Genomic DNA, 24,460 nt, shown 5'->3' with positions numbered 1-24,460 from the left:
TTATCCACAATGTCACAGTAGGTTGTAACCTGTGGATGCCATGTGAGTAAATAAAAGGCAGCACACACTGTCACAACACTGACAGCCCCATGAGGCTGTCTATATGGGCTCTTTGTGGTCAGTGTCAGTGCCAGCAGCTGGTGGTGGATTCCCACTGCCCTTTAACCCCTGAGAGTTGGACTCTGGACAGGGCGGTCCAGGCATCTCCAGTGCAGCCATGATAGCCCAGGTCAGGGAGGCCAAGTTTCCTGCCGGACAACTAGAGCTGGAGAACAAAAAGGCCAAAGCACGGCAGGCCTGTGGGATCATTAGTAGCTGCGTTTGTTTAACTAATTATCTCACTGGGCAGTCAGAGGGAGCCATGTAGGGAGCAAGGGACAGGCAGATGTGGGGTGGGCATCAGTTATCATTGGGTCAGTATCAGTTATCTGGCACTTGAAGTTTGAATAGAGATATAGAACTAGAAAAGCAAAGCAATATCAAATTTTAGTTCTCTCATTTTGTTTTTGAAACATATATATAAATATGTGTAATGCCTTTTCAATTGCATAGCTCTGTATAGGTCTAAAGAATAGATGTATTGCGCCCCTGCCATTCGGAGACAATAGGCTTTTTAATAGACAGCCACCACCAACCACATAACTGTTCCCTTATGCAAAAAAACTTGGAAGACAATATATGCCACCCAGAAGCTCACTTCACAACTGCACTTGCGAGTTATTCATTTCAACATGTCCTGCATTTTTAAAAATGATTATTATTATTTAATTCTTGTTTAGTCTACATTATTTGTAGTCACCACTGGACTGATTATTGGACTCTGAATAAAATACCATATAGTTGAATTACTGTGGACTATGTATCGCGGCTTGGTGCTCCCTCTGACCTCTGAACCTCCGGCAATGGTGACCTACATTTATCCCACAAGGTTTAGTTCAATGATAAAATTATTACAAATGCGCTTTGGTCTGGCATGGGAAACTGTGGTGCCAAAATGTTTCCTGGTTTGTGTCTCCAGACCACACTGAACAATCGGTGACTTTGTGAAGATGGCTCCACTGGGTTTAGAGTATAGTGCAGAGACAGGGCTGAACTGAAGTTCAAGAACAGTGCAAACAGCACATGCCAACAAAAGGGCCCAAAGAGCGCCGAGTTGCGGCCGCGCAAAACGAGTGGGAGGGCTCCCGCGTTAAATATGGGAAAGTTTGGGGAACGGGGTCAGCAGGTCAAGAAAAGTCAACAACAGTGCAGTCTTGATGACAGAAGGAATTTAATATCAAAAATACATAAATCTTCAAGTGAGGGCAGGCGCATAATGGGCACAATGGAGGCGAGTGTTCGAGTCAACACACATTTGTTGTTGGCGATTAAATGGATCGGGCCAAGTTGTTAACATTTAACACAAAACCTTGGCACTAGAATAGAGACGAGGATAATGGACGGGGCTTTCCCGTGTGGTGTGGGGCCGCCATGACAGCCGCAGTGTGGAGAAATGTGGCGATAAACGCGATCATTCCACGTGTTATTTATCATCAGCCTTTACGCACGGATACACGGCGTCTGGATCATTTGTGATAATCTGAAGAGTCAACTCTCTGCGGTTGGGCAAGTGCGTAGACAAGCACCTCCCCCTCGTTCCTCTCTACATAAGCAACTTTTGTTAAATTTAATTTTGTAACATAACTTTATGATTGTAACTGAGTTTCTGTACGGTGTATATTTTAATTCAAGAATTGTTAGGCGGAATCATTTATTGAAATAGTTGACCCAAATATCACTGCCTTTAGTACAATAAAAACCCAACTGTAACTAAACAGTAAATTCTTCTTCTTACGAACAGTAGACGATTTAGAATTGCAAACGCAATGCAAATAAATGCATTTCACTTGGCAATGTGTCATTTTTGGCAATATGTTATTTTTGGTGAATCCAGAACATTTCAGCTGTATCCACTGTAAACATAACGCAAGCTAATTGTGAAAACAAAACCATAAAGAAAAGTGGTGGAGTGGTCTGAGGTGACACGTTATAGGAGGACATTATTGCTTTATCCAACACAATTCAACCATGAATTAATCACGGGGGCTCGTTTTGCATGGGCATTGTTTGTGCGTAATGGATGGCTTTAAATTTTGACGTTATTATTTCCCGTCATTTCTGGAAACAAATTGAACATTTATTGCATATATATTAAAAATTATACAGTGGCATGAGAGGGGCTGATGTCTCTTTTATTGAGGCGCACGGAGAGGTGAGGTCTCCCCGGATCAATTTGCCTGTCTTGTTACTCCCGCTTGAGGATGTTGGGAAAATGCCTGCACCGCTAAATTGATTCAGAGACGAATTCATAACTTGGGGGGTTTAAGTCATTTTGAGGCAGCCTGATATATTCCTTTCTTTTGTTTTATTTTTGATTGCCTTAAGATTCAAACAAGCACTTTGCTCCGCGGGCAAAGCACTACCGTCTGTCTACTCATATCTCAGGCTTTGCGCAGAGACGCATTTAGGTTTTGGGTGGCTTCACAAACATAGCCATTAAGCAGTCACAATGCTTTTATTGTGCACTTGATCTGAAAATAGAGACTGGTCTGACGGCAGAATCCAGACGAACCTATGGAAAAAGGCGCGTTATTGTCTGCGTGCGCGGAGATGAATGGCCCATGTCAAACAGATGATTAGTTTGCACTATTAAATTGTCAAAAAGGAAGGATTTCTGTCCCTAATAGTGGCTTTTTGGGGGCAGAAGAAATATGGAATTCAAGAGTTGTTGGCGACTGCTGAGAAACTGTGAGGGCCCAGGGCGAAGGTCACGGAGAGTTCTCAGCGCAGAGCGGGGTCCAGTCTCCAGACACAAGCCTCAGCCTATTCCGGCCCAACACAAGCGCTTCTCTATATCAGCCAATTATGTCCACGCTGCGATATGTCATATGTGAGTGGCAGGTGCTCCCGCTAAATAAAAGCAATTTGTAAAGTAGGATGTGTTACGTGTTGGGTAAGGGTAGTTTGGGTATGGCTCCCATGAGACGTTTTGAATGGTTTGATGGCCAAATGATGCGCAAAGGCTTGCTATAGGTTTATTGAACATTAAGTGGGAGCACTATGCTGTATCATTTTAAGATAGCATGCTATGTCGTCATCATTCTTGGCAAGTTATGTTTAAAAAAAGCGTTGATACTTTACAACCTCAAAAGGATAAATACGAAGAAAAGGGAAAAGGAAGAATGACCATGAAGCTGTCACGGAGATAGCCATGTCTAAGTGAAGCAGTATGTTTGGAAAGCATCCAAATATTGACTATATTAAATGTGTGAACTATACAAAAAATATATTTTTTATACCTCAGACCCACAGTGGCTAAGTTTATGTTGTGCTATTGTATGGCCTTCTTTTTAGGTCATCTCACTGTTGGTTATGCTCATTCCACAAATCCAGGTTAGTGCATTAACTGTAGGCATAAAATGTGACAATACCTTTTATTTTATAAGGGCAAACGTGAAGGCAAAGGGCTCAAGAATATTGCAGCTGTAAATTGTTCAATTTTCAAATAGATGCTTTTAAATCAGGTTGTAGCATAGAGACAGACCATCACAATCTTACTGTTGAATTCACATCCATAACAATAAAAATACCACATACAAGCACAGAAATAGCCTATTCTTGTCTGTTTTTTTCTGATCCTGTTCTGAACACATGTAAACTGGATACACATTAGTTCAGACCTCTTTCTCATGTAAGTCTAAGCAAAGGTCACTACGACTGCAGCGCAAAAACGAAAATACCATTACTGCTACGGTGTATTCTGTGCAGCCAGGTATAGGGCCAGGGGTCTCAACATTGCTGTAGACCATGACACAAAGTGCATTTAGTTGGCTGATCGCTCTCTCTCCAACCATTTGATTAATTCGCTCCCATTCAAGGCCCGCTGAGGAGCAAAGAGTGGAGGGACGTGACCAATGACATAATAGCCTGTGTCACCGTGGCCCGCATTACGCCCAGACCATTTGTGGTGACAATCCTGATGCCATCATAGCCATTATAAGCTCCCCTATTCAAGGCACAAACAAACATGGCCCCGCTCCACCAAAAGATCCAAGTCAGCTTTTTGTGCCTTTGGATCAGTATGAAGCTTCAGGGATCACCTAGGAACCACTCACCTTCACCAAACAAAAAAGCTTTCTGCTTTTTTTAATTTTATTTTTTTAGTGTTTTTTTAAGTTTTTTATTTTTTTTCATTAGCCTAGTTTTTGTCATATATATATATATATATATATATATATATATATATATATATATATATATATATATATATATATATATATATATATATATATATATATATATATATATATATATATATATATATATATATATATATATATATATATATATATATATATATAATTATATGTGGAAAGCACAACTGTTATTATTTATTTTTAAAATCTATTTTGTTTTATTTCTTGTACAACTGAAGAGGAAACGCCTTATTTTATTTAAGTCCATTGTTACATTCAAACACGGGAGAAATAAATGGCCGTTGAATCCACTGTAAACCAAAGAGAAGAGTCTGATATTGTGGTGGAGATCACACAGTGAACGCCTCCGAACATCCATCTACAAAGACATGAAAGGCGCGGGGCCTGTAGAAAACCGGCTCCTTTGTCTCCGAGACGATTCTCAGGGAAATCCAGCGTGTCCTTCCGTTCGTCCCCAAAGCCCGCTCTTCTTTTCTGTCGTCTTCCGCGCTTGTCGTGATTCTCCACACCTGTTTGTTTGGGCCCAAAAGCGCTCTGAACCAGGACAGAGCCATTACCAGCGCATTCCTCAAAGTGCTCTCTTGCTTTCACTTTGGTTCACTTGGCTTTCTTTCAGATCTTTTTTTTTTCTTTTTCTGAGAGACCTTTAGTGCAATGGTTTCGTTAAAAAGCGAAGTAAATGAGCGCACGGTGGTTTTGTTGAAACAGATGTATGTGAACGGATCCATAGAGAAGAACCATTTATTTTAGACCTGTTGGTAACGGGCAGACGGCTGTGCGTAAAAGCGCACTGATGCTGATATGGAGCGCATGGCACAGATAAAGTACTTACACTTTATAACTATTAATAGCTAAATAATAATGATAGAAAGTTACATTGACTCTGTAGAATATTTCAGTTGTTCGTGCATGCGTAAAAATAACCTACACGTAATGGGAAGTGGTGTTTGTTGACAGATGACAAATCTACAAAATAATAATAATAATAATAATAATAATAATAATAATAATAATAATAATAATAATAATAATAATAATAATAATAATAATAATAATAATAATGTTTCGTTCCTATTAGCATTGTGCATAAATGTAGCAGGTGTTGCCCATTATACCTACATTAAAAATGTGCCCACTTTAACGACATTTATGACATGTGCAAGGTCTCCTTTTCGCATTTGAAAAACGACATCTTTCAATGTGCAGAGTGATGCGGCACTGGGACTTTAATCGTCGCCAGGCTGACTGCTCCTAACATCACATGCTTACGTGTTCTATGCGCAGAATTGCACATTGTTTTTTCTTGATTGGGCTGTTGTTCATCGAACAGATCTGCGCTTACAAAGTCAATTTAAACTCTCACTTTGGACTCTCTAGTGACTAACTGTCCGAGTGGAGCTGACGCCTAAAAATCATCAAGTCCCACTCTCCCATTTCGACATGCACTCCTCTCGGTCAACAACAATCCCGTACGATAACAATGGCTACATATAAACCACAGAGAATACTTCTAATGAGCAGGCAATATATCGTTAGAAAATGCATACAGGACGCAGCAGCCAACTTACTCTGTGCCGGACGAATCCCCGCTTTATTTTCGAGCCTAATCTCCGGATGCACTTCGTGTCAAAAAGCAGCGACTATTTCTCAGAGATTCCCTTTAACAAGTGAAAACTTAGTGTCCTCCTGCACCATTTTATACATGATGAGCCGTCAGTAATGGGATTATTAAACAAAAACGTTTCAGGCGCTGGCGTTAACCTTTTTTAATGCCTAATTAGGTTTTGCAAAGAAATAATTAGATTCTACAGTGCTTACACTGCCTATATTTTCAAATGGCATCTGCGGCAAACACATCACTCTTGCCAATATTGTGCGGATATGTGCATCATACTGGCTCAAGATGTAACATTTTAAAACATGTTTGGAACAAATAAGGTGCACTTTAAGCTAAAAGAATTATCTTACGCGGCCAAAGGTCTGATAGATGGGTCTTGTGCGCCCTCTGGTGGTCAATTTTTAAATCACATCGTTGGGAAACAACCAAAGACAAAGCTTGCACGTTGTAGGTCTAATAGTAATGTTTGTTAGTTGACACAGCATAGATAGCTTTCCTAATTTTAAATTAAGATACAAATGACCAACCGTACAATATTCAGGTAGAGCAATAAGGCACAGCAATAGTAAAAGTGTAAATGTTTTACTAATGATACGAAAGGAGATTTTTAGTGACAGATGTAAATGTTTGTTTTATATTTTAATGAAATGATGTGAGTCTAATTGTGTTAACTACCCTTCCCCTTCCCTTGGCTGCTCTGGCATGCCCAGGCCATCATTGTAAATAAGAATTTGTTCTTAATGTTTTGCCTGGTAAAATAAAGGTTAAATAAATAAGTCCCAAGACCAAAAGATCCCGTCTGACAGGTTATGCTCTTACACTCAACGCATTGCCTCAGTTCATTATTTTAGCCAACAGAAGCAAAATTAATTGTTTATCATTTTCTTTATTAGAAAAAAATACACATAACGGAAAAAACGCCGCTTTGTCTTGGTGTATTTCGGATGCAATGTCAAAATCGCACGATTTCTTTGTTTTATTTCTTGCCTGGTTTCACGATATTAATCTTTATAAGGAAAACAGTGTCACAAATTGGGCATCCATCCATTTTCTTCTGCTTATAGCAGCAGTCTAAGCAGGGACTCCCAGACTTCCCTTACCCCAGACAAGTTCCTCAGCTCCTCAGGTGGAACCCCAAGGTGTTCTCAGACCAGCTGAGAGACATAGTCCCTCCAGTGTGTCCTGGATCTTGACCAGAGCCTCCTCCCGGTGGGACATGCCGGAAACACCTCCCTAAGGCGTCCAGGAGCCACCTCAGCTGGCTCCTCTCGATGTTGAGGAGCAGCGGCTCTACTCCGAGCTCCTCCCATGTGACTGAGCTCCTCGCCCTATCTCTAAGGAAGCGCCCAGCCACCCTGCAAAGGAAACCCATTTTGGCCGCTTGTATCTGTGATCTTGTCCTTATGGTCCATACCCAAAGCTCATAATCATAGGTGAGAGTAGAAACGTAGATTGACCCGGTAAATCAAGAGCTTTGCCCTTTGACTGGCTCCTTCTTTACCACAACAGACCGATACAGCGACCGCGTCACTGGGGACGCTGCACCGATCCGCCTGTCAGTCTCATTCTCCATCCTTCCCTCACTCGTGAACAAGACCCCGAGATACTTGAACTCCTCCACTTGAGGCAGAGACTCCCCACCCACCCGGAGAGGGCAAGCCACCTTTTTCCGGTCGAGAACCATGGCCTCGGATTTGGAGGAGCTGATTCTCACCCCAGCCGCTTCACACTTGGCTGCAAACCGCCCCAGTGCCTGCTGCAGGTCCTGGCTCGATTAAGCCATCAGAACAACATCATCTGCAAACAGCAGAGATGAGATCCTGTGGTTCCCGAACCAAAATAGTGAGCACGATCACTATAACTGACCACTAGGGGGACTACTTTGCAGATCTGAGGCTGTGCTCCCAACTCTCGCGAGATTAACCTCACATCCCTTTGCTCAGGAGAAGGTCAGCTGATCATTTACTCGTCCGTGTGGGAGCAGCTGCCTGTCACTTTCTATCTGCCGCGTACGGAGTTTAGGCTTATTACCGCGGTATGTTACTAGTATTACTGTTTTACTTACATTATATTCTATGATAACATTCCATTTATAAGGTTATCCGTGTAGTCTGCGCTCTCACAGGCAGGAAAATTGTCTCACCCGGCAACTGCTAAGCTAGCGTGGCATGCTAAAGGCTAAGAGTAACGATGGTAACGCAAGAAAATTCTAGAGCCGTCTGCCGCCTTGATGCTTTCTCTTATGATTGTTTTAACGCTGATTTGGCATATTACCTAATAGTTCGGTTGTCAAAAATCGTTTGGATAAATGTCGTAGTATATTGAAGTACTTCAGACATGTTGTTGTTCACCTCTATTCATTTCGTATTCTCTAAAGCTGCATGGCTAAGCTGCGACCTAGTGTCTCCTCTCTCTGATATGTTGGGGTTTTTGTCAAATTTTTGGACAAATTCGTACAAATATTTGTGTTCACTGGTTCTATAACGTCAGATATAAATTGAGTTATTGTGATATGCATTTTGAAGCTAAAAAACATCCCGGAAACGTGATAAAAACGACACGTCATTTCTCCTGTGTTGATTTAAGATCATATTTGTTTTCTTTGCAGGTTCCCCCAAAACATAAAGATGGCAGACACAAACCAACAAGCTTCCCCTCCTCCCTCACTTGGACCTGTGGTGAGTTGTTTACTAGTTAGGACTGTCTTTTTGTTTCTTAGTTTCAGTATTGTTGACAATGAGCAGCTAGACTGTCTGAGCTGTTATAAAAATCTTGGAACAGAAAGGTGTTTTGCCCATTTTTGTTGATGCAAGTTGTTTCTGGTAATGGGCGACAACATGTTTCGTATTAAACAGCCAGGGGTCTTCGTAAAATGGGTCAAAGATAGGGTGCGGTGGTAGAGACTAAAATTAATATATCTATTTTTCTGGAGTGTCTTGATAACAGTTCAGACAGAAATGTGCTAATAAGTCATCCAATGTATTTGGAAAGGATTTAGTATCAGACTAAGGTGAAATGACCCTTTTCTAGTTCATTGTGAATTTATTTCCAAATTTTCAAAATAAACAATGTACTTGATATTCAGATCTTGCATATCTCCAAAAGAACATTCACACTATTATTAATATTGTAATAATCTGCCCACTTTGGGTCACGGCCGTCCTTTGGTGGTTCATATCGACAAAAGGCGAAATGGAGCATGGTTACATGGAGCATTTGCTGTTTGTCATCTGACTTTTGATCAGTGCCCAAAATGTTTACAAGATTACATTAAGTTGTTTTCCTCTTGGGCTAATGCTGACAGCTGAAGACTGTTACATCAAAAGTGAAATCATATGCTTCAGTAAATCTTTTTAGATCTGTTGAATAAGATGGAATATTTCCATTTTTAATCCAAATCCTAGTAATGTAATATGTAGTATGGAAGTTCTCAGGATATAACTTTTAATTCATTCTCTAACAATAGCTGTCTTTCCCACAGCAATTTCTATTAAGTAACAAGTTGGAAACTGCAATGTGGTTGTCCAGACTCTTCACAATCTATTGTTCAGTAATGTTTATACTTCCTATTTTGGGGTAAGCAATCATCATTTTTCATATAAACTAGTCTCAGAGTTTATTGTGAAAATTCATTCATTGTTTCTTTCCTTTTCTTTTATGTTTCAGCCCCTATGCAGCTGCAAATTTCTACCAGAGAGCTTTGCTAGCAAATGCCCTCACCAGTGCCCTGCGTTTGCACCAAAGGCTTCCTCGCTTCCAGTTGAGTCGGGCATTCTTGGCACAGGCTCTGCAAGAGGACAGCTGCCATTATCTACTCTATTCACTCATTTTGGTCAACTCTTACCCCATCACAAGTATCCTTTTCCATTTGATAGCATTTTCCATGCATCATATCTGTTATGAGAATATTGCATACGCTTACTTAAAAAAGTTATACATTGTTTTTTTGCTGTAAGTCCTTAACTGTATGATCAGTGAGCATATTTCCAGTCTTTCTATTTTCATTGCTTCATGCAACAACCTACACAAAGAAAGTTCTGGATGTAAGTAGCAGAAATTGTATTATAACAGTGATATTATTGCTATCCAGATTCAAGGTAAAGGCAAAAAACTATATGGTGAATGCAGTTTCATTCTGTATAATGACAAGGCATCAGAACATCCAGTGGTTACATGATTATAGTAATGTTTTGCTTTGTTTGTGACTTCTGTTGCAGTCCATGGGACCCAATAGTCTGATGTTTGTCAGGAATCTTCTTGATAAACTGACCGCAAACCAACAAAACATCTTGAAGTTCATTGCCTGCAATGAGATCTTTCTTATGCCTGCTACTGTTTTCATGCTTTTCAGGTAAGCTGTGTTGGTAATGATGTGTACTGATGCCTGTTTTGTTTTTTTTCTTATGTTTTAATTCATACATTTAAATTGTCTTTTGCAGTGGCCAAGGAAGTTTACTGCTGCCTTTCATTTACTACCGATTCCTCACTCTCCGCTACACATCCCGAAGAAACCCTTACTGCCGGTATGTTCTAAGACTGCTGCTGTCATATCTTTACAAATAACAAGGTTTTGTGTCAGTGGCTATTTTACATGCACACCTAAATCTGATCATCTGATTTCTGGATCTTTAAGATTATTTAAATGACACGCAAACTGCAAAAATCTGATGCGAGTTATCAGAGGGACTTTGATCAGAAAGCAATCAGGAGGATTTTGCTGTCATTTTAATAGTTTATGAACAGATTTTTGGAGTTATACTATTAATCGCATTTTGAGTGTGCATGTAAATGCAGCCAATGATTCAGTGTGAGTATAGTTCAGTTTTGCATAGAAGACTCTTGCTTTGCATCCTATTTTCTTACACACATATAAGTCAAAATAATAATATGCAGTTTCTTTATAACCAGAAATTAAGTTTGATTTTGGTTTGTCTTGAGTGGTAAGTTTGTTTTTGTGTTCCAGCACCTTGTTCACGGAGTTGCGGATCCTCCTGGAGCACTTTGCCATGAAGCCTGCCTGCCCTGTCTTCTTCAGACGCATGTGCCTCAGCAGTATCGCCTTCATCAGCCGTTTAGCACCCACAGGGGTCTAAGCTCCTCCCATCACTTCTTTAGTTCCAACAGGACTCTACTACTATGGAAGCCAACAGTGTACTCCAAAGAGAAGGAACTGTTTCTGAATGTCAACTTTGTACTTCAGCTGTACAGAATAGTCCAGGTCAAGACCAGCCAGTTATGCACTGAGTTCCTATGTTTTGCCCATTGTTCTTTTTGTGACCTGGTCCAAGAAGTGAACATCCTTCTGTCTGTTCATGGATGAGATGAAGTTTTGTATGTTCGCAGTTGTTTTCCATGTTATTATTTATTCATAATGTCTTATCATTTAGAAGATGACCTACTTAAAATAATAACTTTAACATTTATACATATTTTTTTTAATCACAGGATGCTTGAATTGATGAAGAGTAGATTTATGTGGAGTTCTATCTAGTCTGTTTTTTTTTTTTATTTCTGATTTTCCACATTGCCTACCCTGATCTTGTTTTCTATCAATGCCATTAATGTGTTATGTAAAATTTGTTAAATTTAGAGAAGGTCTGCTGTATTTTATAGAATATTTTAACGTAACATATTTTGCTGTAGAATACATTTTCAGATGTTACTGCACAATGCATGTCAACATGCAATAATCCTTAACACACTGCTTCTCAGTGCATTCAAAACATGTGCCCAGTTAAAAAAAATCCCCTTCTGCTGTTGTAGTTTCCTGGCATATTGCATGCTTAAATTTTGCCATGTTAATTATTTGCCTATTGTCAATCCTAGTTTAATGATAAGACAAAACTTAAACCTCGATTGAACTAATAAAATATTAAAACGTCATTAATGCTAGAGTTTGGGTTTAATATTTGGTTGTCTTGTATGCTTGTAATACTAGACACAACATTTAATTCTAGTTAATTGGAAATAATTTTTTATTTTATTTAATTTTCCATACAGACATTGAAAGAACTAACCAAATACTAATATTAGTGACTACATGTTTATTATCATAAGTCTGCCTTCTATACATTTGATCACCAAAGTAACCAATCATTGCAGCTTTTTTCCCCTCGTCCTCCAAATCTCTCCACCAATGCTGCTCCAGATTGTTGGTGAGACCGCGTTGCTATTAACAACGACTCTGGTTTTTCCAGAGGCATTTCACGAGTTGGCTTCAGCGCGTCTTTGACAATGGTCTTTGGTGAGAGTTGTGCTTTCTATGTGTATATGAGTTTATTGCTATGTAGCTGATGATAACACTAAGAATGCGCCGGTCAATCAATCTTACGAAGAAATCGTTTTAACCAATTAGCCAGCTAGCTAACGTTAGCTCGTGTAGCTAATCTTCTTGCCTCAGATAATCCCATTCTCTCTTTGCCATCATCATCTTGTGATTCACATACAATTTAACGCAGGACACATCTACGTAAGCCTTTGAACAGTTTTCTTCAAGAGAGCAGAATGGAGCTTCATCTAAACCGCGTGGATTACACACAGGTACCAATGGGGTTTTTTTTTTAATTTTATTATGTATTTGTATTTATCCGGAGCACTTCATGTCCTTACTACCTGATAATTATATATTCGTTCTATTTTTGCATGTAATAGGTTGGGGTAACGTCCCAGAAAACTATGAGGTTGCTCCCCCCTCTGAGTAAAAAAGCCACTCAGAAGGTAATTCAGCCAGACTCATCATAACTACAAACCTCCATTAGATTTACATAGTATGGTCTTTTATCAGGTTGCTATTGCTGACCATGATGGGGTACTCACATGTTTTGGGATGAAGAAGGGAGAGGCAGTAGTAAGTCTTGAACCTATCCCAAATAAACCCCTCTTACTTTTACTGGGCGATTAACATTAGAGTCACCTTGTTTTGCACCCCAGCCGGTCTTCAAAACACTCCCAGGGCCAAAGATCGCTAGAATGGATCTTGGAGGAGCTGTTGGATCGCCGCGGGAAAAGATCTTTGTATGTTCTGGGTTTCAAGTCCGCGGGTTTACCAAAAAAGGCAAACAGTTTCTGACCTTCGAAGCCAACCTTACAGAAAACATAAATGCCATGTAAGTTCTCATTTATGAATACATTTTTTTTGATTAGAGAATTATGTTCACAGTTTTACATATTAAAACAACCATATAGAAAGTTTAAGACCGCATAGACTAGTTAGTATAGGTTCCCTACTTGGACAACTGAGGGATTACATGAAAGAAAGTAGTAAAAGTAAGTACTGTGATTTACTGTTGAAAATTACACTCTATTGTCTAAACAAAGAGTGTTTTGTTTTTTGTTTTGTTTTTTTTATCATCATGGTATCAGAATCAGTATTGAGTTAGTTATTTGTTAGTATTGAAGTTTTGAGCTTGAAATTTTTATATTGTGACAACACTACGAGACACACACACAAAAACATGTCAAATTTAAATGGAGGAAGGTTTAATACTCTTGTCTTCCATTTGATTATCTTTAGCAATTTATAATATTCTGTTTCTGTACATTTGTGGCTTGTTAATACAGGTAATATATTTTCTTTAGGCACGTCTCTGGGGCAGATCTCTTTGTCTGTGCAAGTTACATCTACAACCATTACCTTGACTGCAAGGATCAAGACTACTTTCTATCGGGAGACAAAATAAATGATGTCCTTTATTTATCATCTGAAAACCTGACCCGTCCTTTCCCCATTCTAGCGTGCCAAGATAGAATTCTTAGAGTCTTGCAGGTCAGATTACATTGCTGTACGTAAGTTCTTAAAAAAGTTGGTGATAATTAATATAATTTTATAACTTTTCTCTTAGGGATCTGAGCTTGCATATGGGATTGAAGTTCCTGGCCCTCCTTCTGTTTTGGAGCTGTACAACAAAGACGGAGGCATGTATTCTTTTTATATAATTCACATAATGTACTTTAAAGATGCACTGTGTAACTTTTATGGTAGATGCCATCTGCCCATCTCTATGGAGATGTTATTTCCTTATTACTTTAACTATATCTATCTCCATTGAAACAAGCAAATAATGTCACCAGGCCAAGTTACAGGTCAGTTCTGTGGAGAGGCAAATATGCTCTCAATATTAATGTCTCTTGTACTTGAATAAATGCCAGATAGATTGGTTTAATGTCATACCATGGAACAAGCCAGGCAAAGTAATAATATCCCCATGGAGACAAACAGGTGTTGGACCTGCCACCAGCAAAGTCACCTACTGCACCTTTTAAGTAGCAAAAATTAATGTCTATTTATTACATTTCTTTTATTTGTAGGAGATGAAATCCTTTATGGAACCACTGATGGTAAAATAGGATTAGTCCAGATTGGTGACCAGTCTGCTTCAATCAAATGGGAAATAGACAACGACAAAAAGAAAGGAGGTATATGTCCAATATATGTTGTAACAATATATTAGCAATTTAAGAAATTTTCACTCATATTACCATTGCATTACTTTTTAATGAAGGAATTCTTTGTGTGGACACCTACGACATCATTGGGGATGGTGTAAGTGACGTCTTGGTGGGCAGAGATGATGGGACAGTGGAGGTGTATGGTTTTGACAGTTCTGGTGACCCCACATTACGCTTTGAACATGTAAGTTTGACAATATACAATGTGGGGGTAACATGGTAAAGAAATTAAATTTCCGTTTAGTTCACACTTCACTGTAACCGGTTAAATCCATTGGTCACTCACTAGTGAAGTGATGTTGGTGAACAAGTTCCTTTGAACAGTTCCTTCACATGAATGAATGGAACCGGATTTCATTTTTTTTAAACAACCAAATCTTTTTCTTTCCAATTTTGATGCCTTTTTAAACTGATTAAAGCTGAACCAACACAAGAATAGCACAGATCAGGCACAAAAAAACACATTTGGCATCATAATAACAGTTTGTTTTTTAATTATTAATACTGAAGTGTAATGTTTTATTTAAAATATTCATAATTTCAAAGGGTAAACACACTCCCGCTTTGAGCTTGATTAATTTAAAACAAATCTTAGCCTTGATTATTTCTCTCTGAGATTAGTTTGTTGTTAAAATTAGTTCTCACATTGCTTTCTGTCATATAAATAAATACTAAAAGAGCCAGTCTTTTGAAACGAACATATCCACAAGATTAAGATTCCATAAAGGAGCCAAACGTCCCATCACTATCACTCATTCAGAGCCATGTAAAGTCTGACCAATAGGAGTGAATAATGGAGAGTATTGACATATCGCCCATCCTGCAATGCATTTATGTAATTGTTTGGGACTAATCATTTAAACCTTTTCACATTTTAGGTGTTATCTGAAAGTGTGACTTCAATTCAAGGTGGCTGTGTTGGAAAAGAATCCTATGATGAAGTTGTAGCAGCTACTTATACAGGTTTGACACTAAAACTGATTATGAAGAGGTGTTTGTCTTGTATACCTTTTTAAAAATACATTTTAAATTGTAATTCTAGGATGGGTGACTGGTTTGACCACTGAACCCCAAAGAGCTGAAGTTGGTCCCGGTGATGAAGTGAAGATGAGCAAAGAGATGCAGTCTAAAGTGGATGCACTGAGGTGAGTACTAGAAATGACTTTTAGCTTTAAATAATCAAACCATCAATGCTTTTTGATGTAGCTGAATATTGACTCATTATTTACTTAATTGTCATTTTCAAATTTAAATCTGTAACATCTGTAAGGGATTGATAGACTGCAGGGTATTTAGAGGCACTTCTAATCTAAAAATAAAATGTATAATTTGTGATTTCATTTATTACTCTATTCCATTACAAAATAGTGTTATCAGAAATTCAATTCATTACCTTCTGTTCAGAGTAAGTGTGCTTGTACTGAGCAGTCCTCTTACCTCCCTCTTGTGACAGGGCTGAGTTAGAGCAGCTGCAGGTGAAAGTGCTGCAGGGCCGTGAGCAGTACCACCAAACGTCTCAGTCCAGTACGGCCGTGTCCGCTGTGCCCGTCTTCAGCATCAACGACAAGTTCACCCTGTGCCAGGATGATGCTAGCTACAGCCTCACTCTGGAGGTGCAAACGGCCATTGACAACTTATTGCTCCAGGTATGCACAATTTTGGGGCAATTTTATCTTGTGAGATCTTGTGGCACAATTTTGGATAAGGATATGTGTTGTTAGTATTTTCTATCATTATATCCATTAGTGTATATAACAATAGATAATTTTTTCAAGTATATCATTCTGTTTATATTATTCTGTTCCATCTATCTAATTAAAAAGTCAGGCATTAAGGCCAGAAGTGCATGTTTAAATTTTAAAGTACTATAACAGTACAATAACTAGGGGGTGCTACCAGAAATAATACCTGCTGGTCTTCATGGAGATGTTACAGCTTTCTCTGGAATGTTCCACAGTATGGCATGAAACTTACATATGTCCTGTATTTATTCTATTACAGATGTGTTTAGTGCTTCACAAACATCTTGAAAGACAAGCATTATTGCTTTGAGCTGGGTCGCCTCTCCACAGGTCTGACCTGTGACAGTTCTTCTTGTCTGAATAGTGATTCTAAGTTTAGCAAGTCGCCATGCTGTGGCATATTTCAAGCAAAACAACATCTCCAGGGAGCTTGGCAGAGCTTATCTTGCCCTTTAGTCTTAGATTTGAATTTCCAAGCATTATCGATACACAACTGTTACTGTTGGAGAAAAAAAATACACATTCACTATCAGCTCAGAATTCATTACTTGCGTGAATTAAAAGTTGGCAGTGGTGCACAATGCAGCTCTCCTAACACTGCTTTTACACTTTTACTCATTATAAGTTGGCATACCATTGTGTAACACAACAACTCTTGGCATAATGGGCAGCTGTCCCTTTCTAACAGACATCTACTATGCAAGATCGATTGACTGAAATGTTAATCACAAGCTCAGTTGGTGCTTAGGCATTTTTGTAGTATAAAAATATAATGGCGCCATTGCCAAGATTATAAACATTTCTCTTTCTATAGAGCGATGTGCCTATTGACCTGCTGGATGTGGATAAGAACTCTGCTGTGGTCAGTTTCAGTGAATGTGACTCGGAGGTGAGTTATTACTGCACACATTTCATAATATATAAGTGTTTTTCAAATACATAAGTTGTGCATTCTATCAGCAGCACAATGGGAACTTTCTCCTGGCTACGTACAGATGTCAAGCCAACACTACTAGACTTGAACTGAAGGTAATCTAGGTTTATATATTATAATTTTATTTTTATTTTTTTTGAATCATCACTGTATTTGAGTATCTTTTAGTACTCTTCAATACTCTTTACCTGTTTTAATTTTTGTGCTGTGATGTGCTTAGACATAGCCAATCAACTTTAAAGCTTTTGTCATGGGCTAAGCATGTTTTTTCCCACAAAATACCATATTACATTCATAAACATATTTTATCCACTGCTTGATTATTTAAAGCCTAATTTGGAGTACACAATAGCCATATTTACTTGGCACACAGATACCGGTTAAATCCACACTCACTAATAACTGTTTGTTAGTTGTTGGCTAGTTCTCTGCAGAACTGATTTACCACTCTGACATTATATGCAATCTTGTTACAAAACATTTTCATTCAAGTGTCTTTTACCTTTCCACTAGGTGAGGTCTATTGAAGGACAGTATGGCACTCTGCAGGCCTACATTACCCCAAGACTGCAACCCAAGACGTGCCAAGTCCGTCAATACCAAATCAAGCCTCTGTCCCTTCACCAGAGGATCCACAGCATCGACCAGGACAGGTTACTACCACACTGTTGTCTTGCATTAAATATAATTTTGTCTGATCATAGTATATTCAATATACTAATATAGTACAATTCAAATGTATGTGTTTTTTTCTATATATGTTGTTGACAGGCCCATGAACCGTTTAAGTCTGGTGGGACAGTTCAGTTTCGCTGAAATACACTCCTGGGTGGTGTTTTGTTTGCCAGAGGTTCCAGAGAAAACGCCAGCGGGAGAGAGCATCACCTTCTATTTCCACAACACTTTTCTTGGCACTCAGCTTGAGGCAACCTACTGGTAAGTAGACGGGGAGCCGTATCTTGCTCCCGGTCTTCACGACATGTAGGTAGCGAGAATCCAACCTCGGCATGCCCCTTCATTAACGCTACTGGTCCGTTAAGACTGAAACAATGATGTAGAGAAGCAGATCTGATTAAATAAAAATAAACTTGCACAGTAGTGTTGATAAGGGTATAAAGTGATATTTTTGCATTTTGTGGTTAATTTTACTCTCCTTTCACTCTCATTAATCTAATACTAGAATTCATGAATCTAATACTAGAACTAAACCAAGTCATTTACCTGCTTATGTTTTGATTTGTGTGATTTTAATGTCTTTCTTATTCTGTAAAGCACTTACGAATTGTACGAATTGTGCTGTACAAATAAACTTGCCTTGCCTTATTTGGCCACATTTCTGCTTTATTGCCAAAAGTATAATCATTTTATTGTTACTGGAATAATCTTCAAAAGTATCCAGATTTTACATTTTTGTCCATATCACTGACCTCTAGTTTTTGCTGCTCCATTCGGAATCCTATAGTAAGGCCAATATTTACGGATTTATTTTTAACCTAAATTTGCTCTTTTCATTTTAGCAAAGGGGAGGGACACTTCAAGTCAGACAACATCTCTACTATTTCCATACTCAGTGACGTGCTTTCTAAAGAAGCAACTAAAAGAAAAATTAATCTGAACATATCATATGGTAAGTTCTTGCCAGAGGTCTTACAATGTCATGGCTGATTTTGATGCACAGTTATGATTTAAAATGTAATGATTATAAATACACCTTTTTGTATTTTTTTTTCTTTTTAGAGATAAATGATGAATCAGTTAGTCACACTTTACGTATGATCCACCCAAAGCTGGAATACCAATTACTTCTGGCAAGGAAAGTCCAGCTTATTGATGCACTTAAAGTAAGATTTCAGTTTCACTTACCTGATTTATCCGTATATCTTTTTCTACCACTCGTCTTTTTCATCTGTGCTTTGTAGGAGCTCCAGGTTCATGAGGGAAATGCTGACTTTCTCATTCCAGAGTATCGCAGCATTTTGGATGAGTCTGCTAATCTCCTGGAAGAGTATAAGAAGCAGCCAGCACACCTTGAGAGGCTTTATGGTAGGGCAGCATTTTATATTTTATTGGCTGCTGGTTGTGCAGAATTAAAATTAAAATTTGTTTCCCAGGTATGATCACAGACCTCTTCATCGACAAATTCAAGTTTAAAGGACAGAATGTGAAAACCAAGGTGTCCTCATTGTTGGAGATACTTGATAATTATGATTTGAATTCTCTCTTGGACTTTTTTAATGAAGTATAAGTATAACATTTTTTACATAGAGTACACCTGTTTAATGTCAAGTCTTGTAATATTTATTTATCTAGTGTTTGTTTGTACTATATAAATAATTTATTTGGTTAGCCAAGATGATTGACCTTTCAAAGCCAAACAAGAATGATTGTAGTTGCTTGTTTTGTAAGTGATCAAGGTTGTATGTCATTTCTACTTAAATTATTTTAAGACTGTTTGTAAAATGTGTTTGTATATTTATACAGAAGAATATTGGAAATAAATTATAACAAGCTATTATGTTCATTTTAACAATAAGATAATTAATGTAGTATATAGTGCTCTAAGTACGATATACGTGAATAAAAATCTATTTTATAAGTGAGAAAGATTAGTAATTTCAGTTTTTCAACAGAAATAGAAAAGATCCACAAAACATAGTTGTAGAGGTTTAATAATTACTTTGATTAAACGAGAATTTATACAGAAGAAATTAAACTTGGAATTGCTGATTTTTTTCTTATTAGTATTATTATTATTGATCCGTGGTTTGTTGTCATAATCTGTAAACTGAACACAAACCGGTTTAAAATATGCAATCAGATGAACATTGTCCGCGCAGGGCCACCGTCTGTGTGACGCATCGGTGCCAAAGTGCGCTGTGATTGGTCGTTTCAAGCCTCGCGGGCTACTTGAACTGAGAGAAAGCGACTTTACTATAAGTTCCGCTATATGTTCCTGCAGATGGACTGATGCTGGCTGCCTTGTCTGCAGGTTTGGAAATGACTCTTTATTCTTTGAGTATGAAAACTTTCGACTGACCGTCCATTTAATGCTGGAATGTGTACCTTTCTTTCTCTTGTTTTGTCTATGCCTTTACCACAGGAGTTCCTAGTATCGTTGCCATCTCAACTGCTTAGTTTTGATTGGGCGATTCTTAAATCTTTCAAGACAAGGTAGCACATTTATCTCACGCTCAGTCTCAAGCTTTGTGAACTAGCTTAAATAGACTTTTGAACTAAGTGAGCGCACTAGTTTTAGCTTAGCAGGAATCGTCTAAACTCCTGCAGCACAGCAACAATGTCTGTAGCTAACCGGGGACAGGGAAGCGCGGCGGCTGACTTTCACAACCAAGAGAACATGCTCTCACGACTGCGGGGCAAAGCTGCTCCTGCAGAGGACCAGGAGAACATCCCGCCCAAACCAGCCAACAGAACCGTCCTGGGAGCCCTCCAGAACAACCAGAGGACAAAGACCAACAACCAGCGCGGCATAAAACAGGTTTGTTTGGGCTCCTGCATGCTGCTCCTCAGCTCTCCCAGTAGGAGATGCTATGTGCTAAACGTGCTTTCATTGTACTTTTTGGAGGCAAACTACGTTATACCGCCTATCAAAACGACATGACTCATTTATTAACAAATTTACACAACTCCTCTTACATTAACATCAATATATTGTATACCCTTTTTTTTATCAAATTGACTGACTTAAAATTTACACCAGTCCGCCATTTTTTTTAACCAACCTCTTCACTTTGAATCTTCCCTAATTTAAATTGTTCACTATAGATACTGTTGACTCTATGTAATGTTTAGATCGCGTTTAAAATTAAAATGGTAAAATGGATTACTCTTTGATTCTCACATTTCTAGGAGCACTTGTCTTGTAAAAATGAGGACTTCAGCAAAAGCTGCTTTGAGAGGTCCTCAAAACAGCCTGCTTTCCAGGTTCATGTGGATGAACCTGATGGTACCTGTACCAAGAAGTCATTGGCAGCAGCTGAGACTCTAAAAGCCAAGTCAGTAGCTGAGGACTCCCCTCTAGTAATCAACAATGCAGTGGCACAACTCCGGCAGCCACTGGCTACCATTGACTTTCCAGCTGCAATGGATGTCAGCCTTCTTGGTAAACCCCTAGTTAAAATTTGCATGTAAATGATTTGCAGCATACCCCCTGGTAACAACTTGTAATGTCTTTGATCAGACTCTCCCATGGACATGTCTGTTATTGAGGGTGAGGAGAAGACTGTGAATGCAAATGAAGTCCCAGAGTATGCTGCTGAAATCCACACGTATCTTCGGGAAATGGAGGCAAGTGTGAAACTGTATTATCAGTCATTTGACTTAATACTTACAGGCTTAATACTTTTTATTTTATTTTCTTAAAGGTAAAAACCAGGCCAAAAGCTGGCTACATGAAGAAGCAGCCTGACATCACCAATAGCATGAGGTCCATCTTGGTAGACTGGCTTGTTGAAGTTGGAGAGGAGTACAAACTTCAGAATGAAACGCTATACCTTGCTGTAAATTACATCGACCGCTTCCTGTCCTCAATGTCTGTGCTGAGGGGAAAGCTTCAGCTTGTTGGAACTGCTGCCATGTTGCTGGCCTCGTAAGTTTCTGATGTGTACTTTGACAACATATAATGGCATGTATATACATTTCTATTTTGTTTCAGAAAATTTGAAGAAATCTACCCTCCAGAGGTGGCAGAGTTTGTTTACATCACAGATGACACCTACACCAGGAAGCAAGTGTTGAGAATGGAACATCTGGTGCTGAAGGTGCTCTCGTTTGACCTGGCTGCCCCAACAATTAACCAGTTCCTCACCCAATACATTCTCAACCAGTCAGTCAGCAAACAAGTGGAGAGTTTGGCAATGGTGAGCCTTAAACATTATTTGACTAATGTATGACCATATAGTCTCCTGATATTTGGCCTAAATTTTATTTTATTTTTCCCACCTACAGTACCTCAGTGAACTCAGCCTAATAGATTCAGAGCCTTGTCTGAAGTACCTACCATCACAAACTGCTGCTGCAGCTTACATTCTGGCAAACCACACAGTGACTGGAGGCTCCTGGGTATGTGTAATTTGACTATTAAATTCATTACTATTCAAATCTTTTGTTAATTCTATTTTTTTTAAAGCCAAAGTCATTGACGGACATGAGTGGCTACAGTCTAGAAGATCTGATGCCATGTGTTGAGGATCTCCACAAAATCTACCTCAATGCTCCTCAGCACGCACAGCAGTCTATAAGGGAAAAGTACAAGACTCAGAAGTAGGCATTAAATAAAATCTGCATGTCACTAAAATGGTCTGGTGCTAATGTATTGTTTGTGGTGCAGGTACCATGAAGTTTCCCTCGTCGACGCTCCAGCTAAATTGCTCCTGAAGTGATTTAACCCTTGTCCCCTTGTAGATTCCCCCCCCCCATATTTTTTTAATGACTGCTACGTTTTCCATGACAAAGACCTGCTCTTTTTGGAGTCGGGCATAATTTTGGAGAGTTTTTAAATATTTTTATATATTGATGCTAAATCCCAGTCTTGTTAAATGTTAATCAAGCTGTTTTACTGGTATCAGACAACTGGATATATGCCAAATTTTTGCTGCAGCCACACAATGGACTTTTGCCGTTCTCCCTGAATGGTTGAGTTCGAAGCAGTTGTTGCAGATTAAAGCTTTGGTGTTTCATCCAACAGGCCGCATTAAATGCAATTAAACTTCATTGTCTGCCCAAGTAATCTGTGTCATCCCATTCATGTCTTCCCCAAGACACTACTGCACTGTAAAAATGGCTCTTGTAAATAAATTTCATTTAATAAGACTAATCTGTATTGTCTACATTGGGCTCTAGAGGGCAGCAGAGGATGGGAAACTACAAGGCTCAGATGTGCTGTAGTGTGTTTGTGTGTGGTTTTGTTTTTTTAATAAATGTTATGGGACAAGTTCTAAAATGTAAGCTTATTTTTAAATCCTAATGAGGAATTGGTGACTTTGGAAAGGTATTCAAAGTAGTTACTGTGTGATCAGTTTTTAACTCCCCCTCTTAAGTAAGAAACCAATGGTGTTTGAGCCATCTTCTGCTCCTCCTCTTATAAACCAGGAGGCAGGCGTTGTGTGAGGAGAGGGGGTGCACAACAGCTGCAGACCTCTCTGCAACATGGACAGCTTTCTCATCAGATCCACACCTTCAACAGGTTTTCTGGCTCTTTCTGAACTCATCCATGGATGTTACTATGGAAACAAATGGGAATTCTTCTGCACTGTCAATTACTGGGATACTTGTTCAAACCATGGCTCTGGGTCTTACAATGGAGCATCTGTCAAATCTCTGAACAGTGCTGAGATGTGGAAGTGCGTTTGAATTGGGGAATATAGGGACAGTGGCTTTACGCCTTATGACCCATGCCTGCCCCCAGGAAATTTCTTGTGGAGTCCACCACTCTGCCCGTGGCTCTGGGCTGGGGCTGGAACATTAGCCTGTATTTGGGCATGCTCTTTGGACTATTGAGCCTGATGATTTTGCTTCTGTGGATGCTCATGAAACAGCTGAGGAACTCTGTGTCGAAGACCATCCTGCAGCCAGTGCGCTCTTTCAGACAGCCCTGCTTGGAGCACAGATTTCAGCATGTGTTGTAAGAAATGGGACTATTTGACCCAAGCACTGCCAGGACTTACGTAGATTCATGTAAGATAGCTGTTTTTTGTATGGACATGTGTTTATATCCCATTGCAACATAATAAAATATGTTTGTTCTTATTTTCACATCACATATCTGGTCTTTTCACAATTTATTTCAACCAGGGGTAAAAGTTAAAGGTCCTATATTACACAAAATTGACTCTTGTGAGCTCTACGTCATGTCATAATGTTGTTACCTCATTATAATACGAGTTGTGTGTTGAGTAATCCTTTATTATTAGTCTGTCTGCATCTCCAAAAATGCTCTGTTCCACCTTGTGATGTCATGAAGTAGTAGTTTTCAACAGTTACCTTTTAACCTTTATTTAGAGATTGGCAATTCCAGGGCTGAAATTATCCAAATGATTCTAGTGAAGATGTACGGAGTTTAAAAACACAGTGGAGAACTTTCTGTATTACCACATGACATCACAAGATGGAATAACATGTTTTCAGCCTATTTATGCAGGGTTTATGTGTTAAACATGTGAATGAAATGAAACACAACTCCAGGTATGTTTTTGATGAAACAGCATACCTGAGAAAATAGTGAAATATGGGCCCTTTAAACCATTCTAAAGATGGGAAAACTGTTAACGGCATTGTTACGCTTTATTCCTCTGCGCAGCCAGGCAGAAAAAACATGTTTAATTGCCTTGTAAGAGCTAAAGCCAGGATCAAAATCTGCATCTTGATTCATGCTGATTAAAGCAGTGCATTCATTGTAGCAATTTGCACTCTTCTCTCATCTCACTGGCTGAAGCAACAGTGAGCA

At 38.9% G+C, this 24,460-nt stretch overlaps 3 protein-coding genes across 4 annotated transcripts; all 3 read left to right on the top strand.

Annotated features, from left to right (window-relative positions):
• The first annotated feature begins 7,811 nt into the window (after positions 1 to 7,811).
• Positions 7,812 to 11,753, top strand: tmem33 (transmembrane protein 33). Its single transcript, XM_033974453.2, has 8 exons — positions 7,812 to 7,909; positions 8,483 to 8,552; positions 9,356 to 9,450; positions 9,541 to 9,728; positions 9,850 to 9,917; positions 10,092 to 10,225; positions 10,314 to 10,397; positions 10,838 to 11,753. Exons 2-8 carry the CDS (start codon positions 8,502 to 8,504, stop codon positions 10,965 to 10,967), a joined length of 750 nt encoding a protein of 249 aa, XP_033830344.1. The 5' UTR covers positions 7,812 to 7,909; positions 8,483 to 8,501; the 3' UTR covers positions 10,968 to 11,753.
• A 267-nt stretch (positions 11,754 to 12,020) lies between these two features.
• Positions 12,021 to 19,512, top strand: bbs7 (Bardet-Biedl syndrome 7). Of its 2 annotated transcripts, none has more exons than XM_055225090.1 (20): positions 12,021 to 12,118; positions 12,333 to 12,414; positions 12,526 to 12,591; positions 12,659 to 12,721; positions 12,805 to 12,980; positions 13,453 to 13,639; positions 13,716 to 13,788; positions 14,182 to 14,289; positions 14,376 to 14,506; positions 15,201 to 15,285; positions 15,365 to 15,467; positions 15,776 to 15,968; positions 16,879 to 16,953; positions 17,025 to 17,093; positions 17,512 to 17,651; positions 17,770 to 17,934; positions 18,516 to 18,625; positions 18,736 to 18,839; positions 18,918 to 19,041; positions 19,110 to 19,512. In XM_055225090.1, the coding sequence occupies exons 2-20, from the start codon at positions 12,379 to 12,381 to the stop codon at positions 19,241 to 19,243; spliced, it is 2,142 nt and encodes a 713-aa protein (XP_055081065.1). In that variant the 5' UTR covers positions 12,021 to 12,118; positions 12,333 to 12,378; the 3' UTR covers positions 19,244 to 19,512. The 2 variants fall into 2 exon arrangements, with proteins under 2 accessions (XP_055081065.1, XP_055081066.1); XM_055225091.1 differs by having other exon boundaries at positions 12,060 to 12,118; positions 17,028 to 17,093; positions 19,110 to 19,509.
• Positions 19,513 to 19,850: 338 nt separating this feature from the next.
• Positions 19,851 to 22,824, top strand: ccna2 (cyclin A2). The gene is made up of 9 exons (XM_033974160.2): positions 19,851 to 19,987; positions 20,099 to 20,494; positions 20,866 to 21,118; positions 21,197 to 21,303; positions 21,381 to 21,604; positions 21,671 to 21,875; positions 21,964 to 22,077; positions 22,145 to 22,278; positions 22,346 to 22,824. Exons 2-9 carry the CDS (start codon positions 20,294 to 20,296, stop codon positions 22,395 to 22,397), a joined length of 1,290 nt encoding a protein of 429 aa, XP_033830051.1. The 5' UTR covers positions 19,851 to 19,987; positions 20,099 to 20,293; the 3' UTR covers positions 22,398 to 22,824.
• The last annotated feature ends 1,636 nt before the right edge of the window (positions 22,825 to 24,460 follow it).

The sequence above is a fragment of the Periophthalmus magnuspinnatus genome, chromosome 10 (assembly GCF_009829125.3).
Source record: "Periophthalmus magnuspinnatus isolate fPerMag1 chromosome 10, fPerMag1.2.pri, whole genome shotgun sequence".
Lineage (NCBI taxonomy): Eukaryota > Metazoa > Chordata > Actinopteri > Gobiiformes > Gobiidae > Periophthalmus > Periophthalmus magnuspinnatus.
The sequence above is the reverse complement of the archived record's forward strand: the minus strand, read 5'-3'. Positions and strand labels throughout refer to the sequence as shown.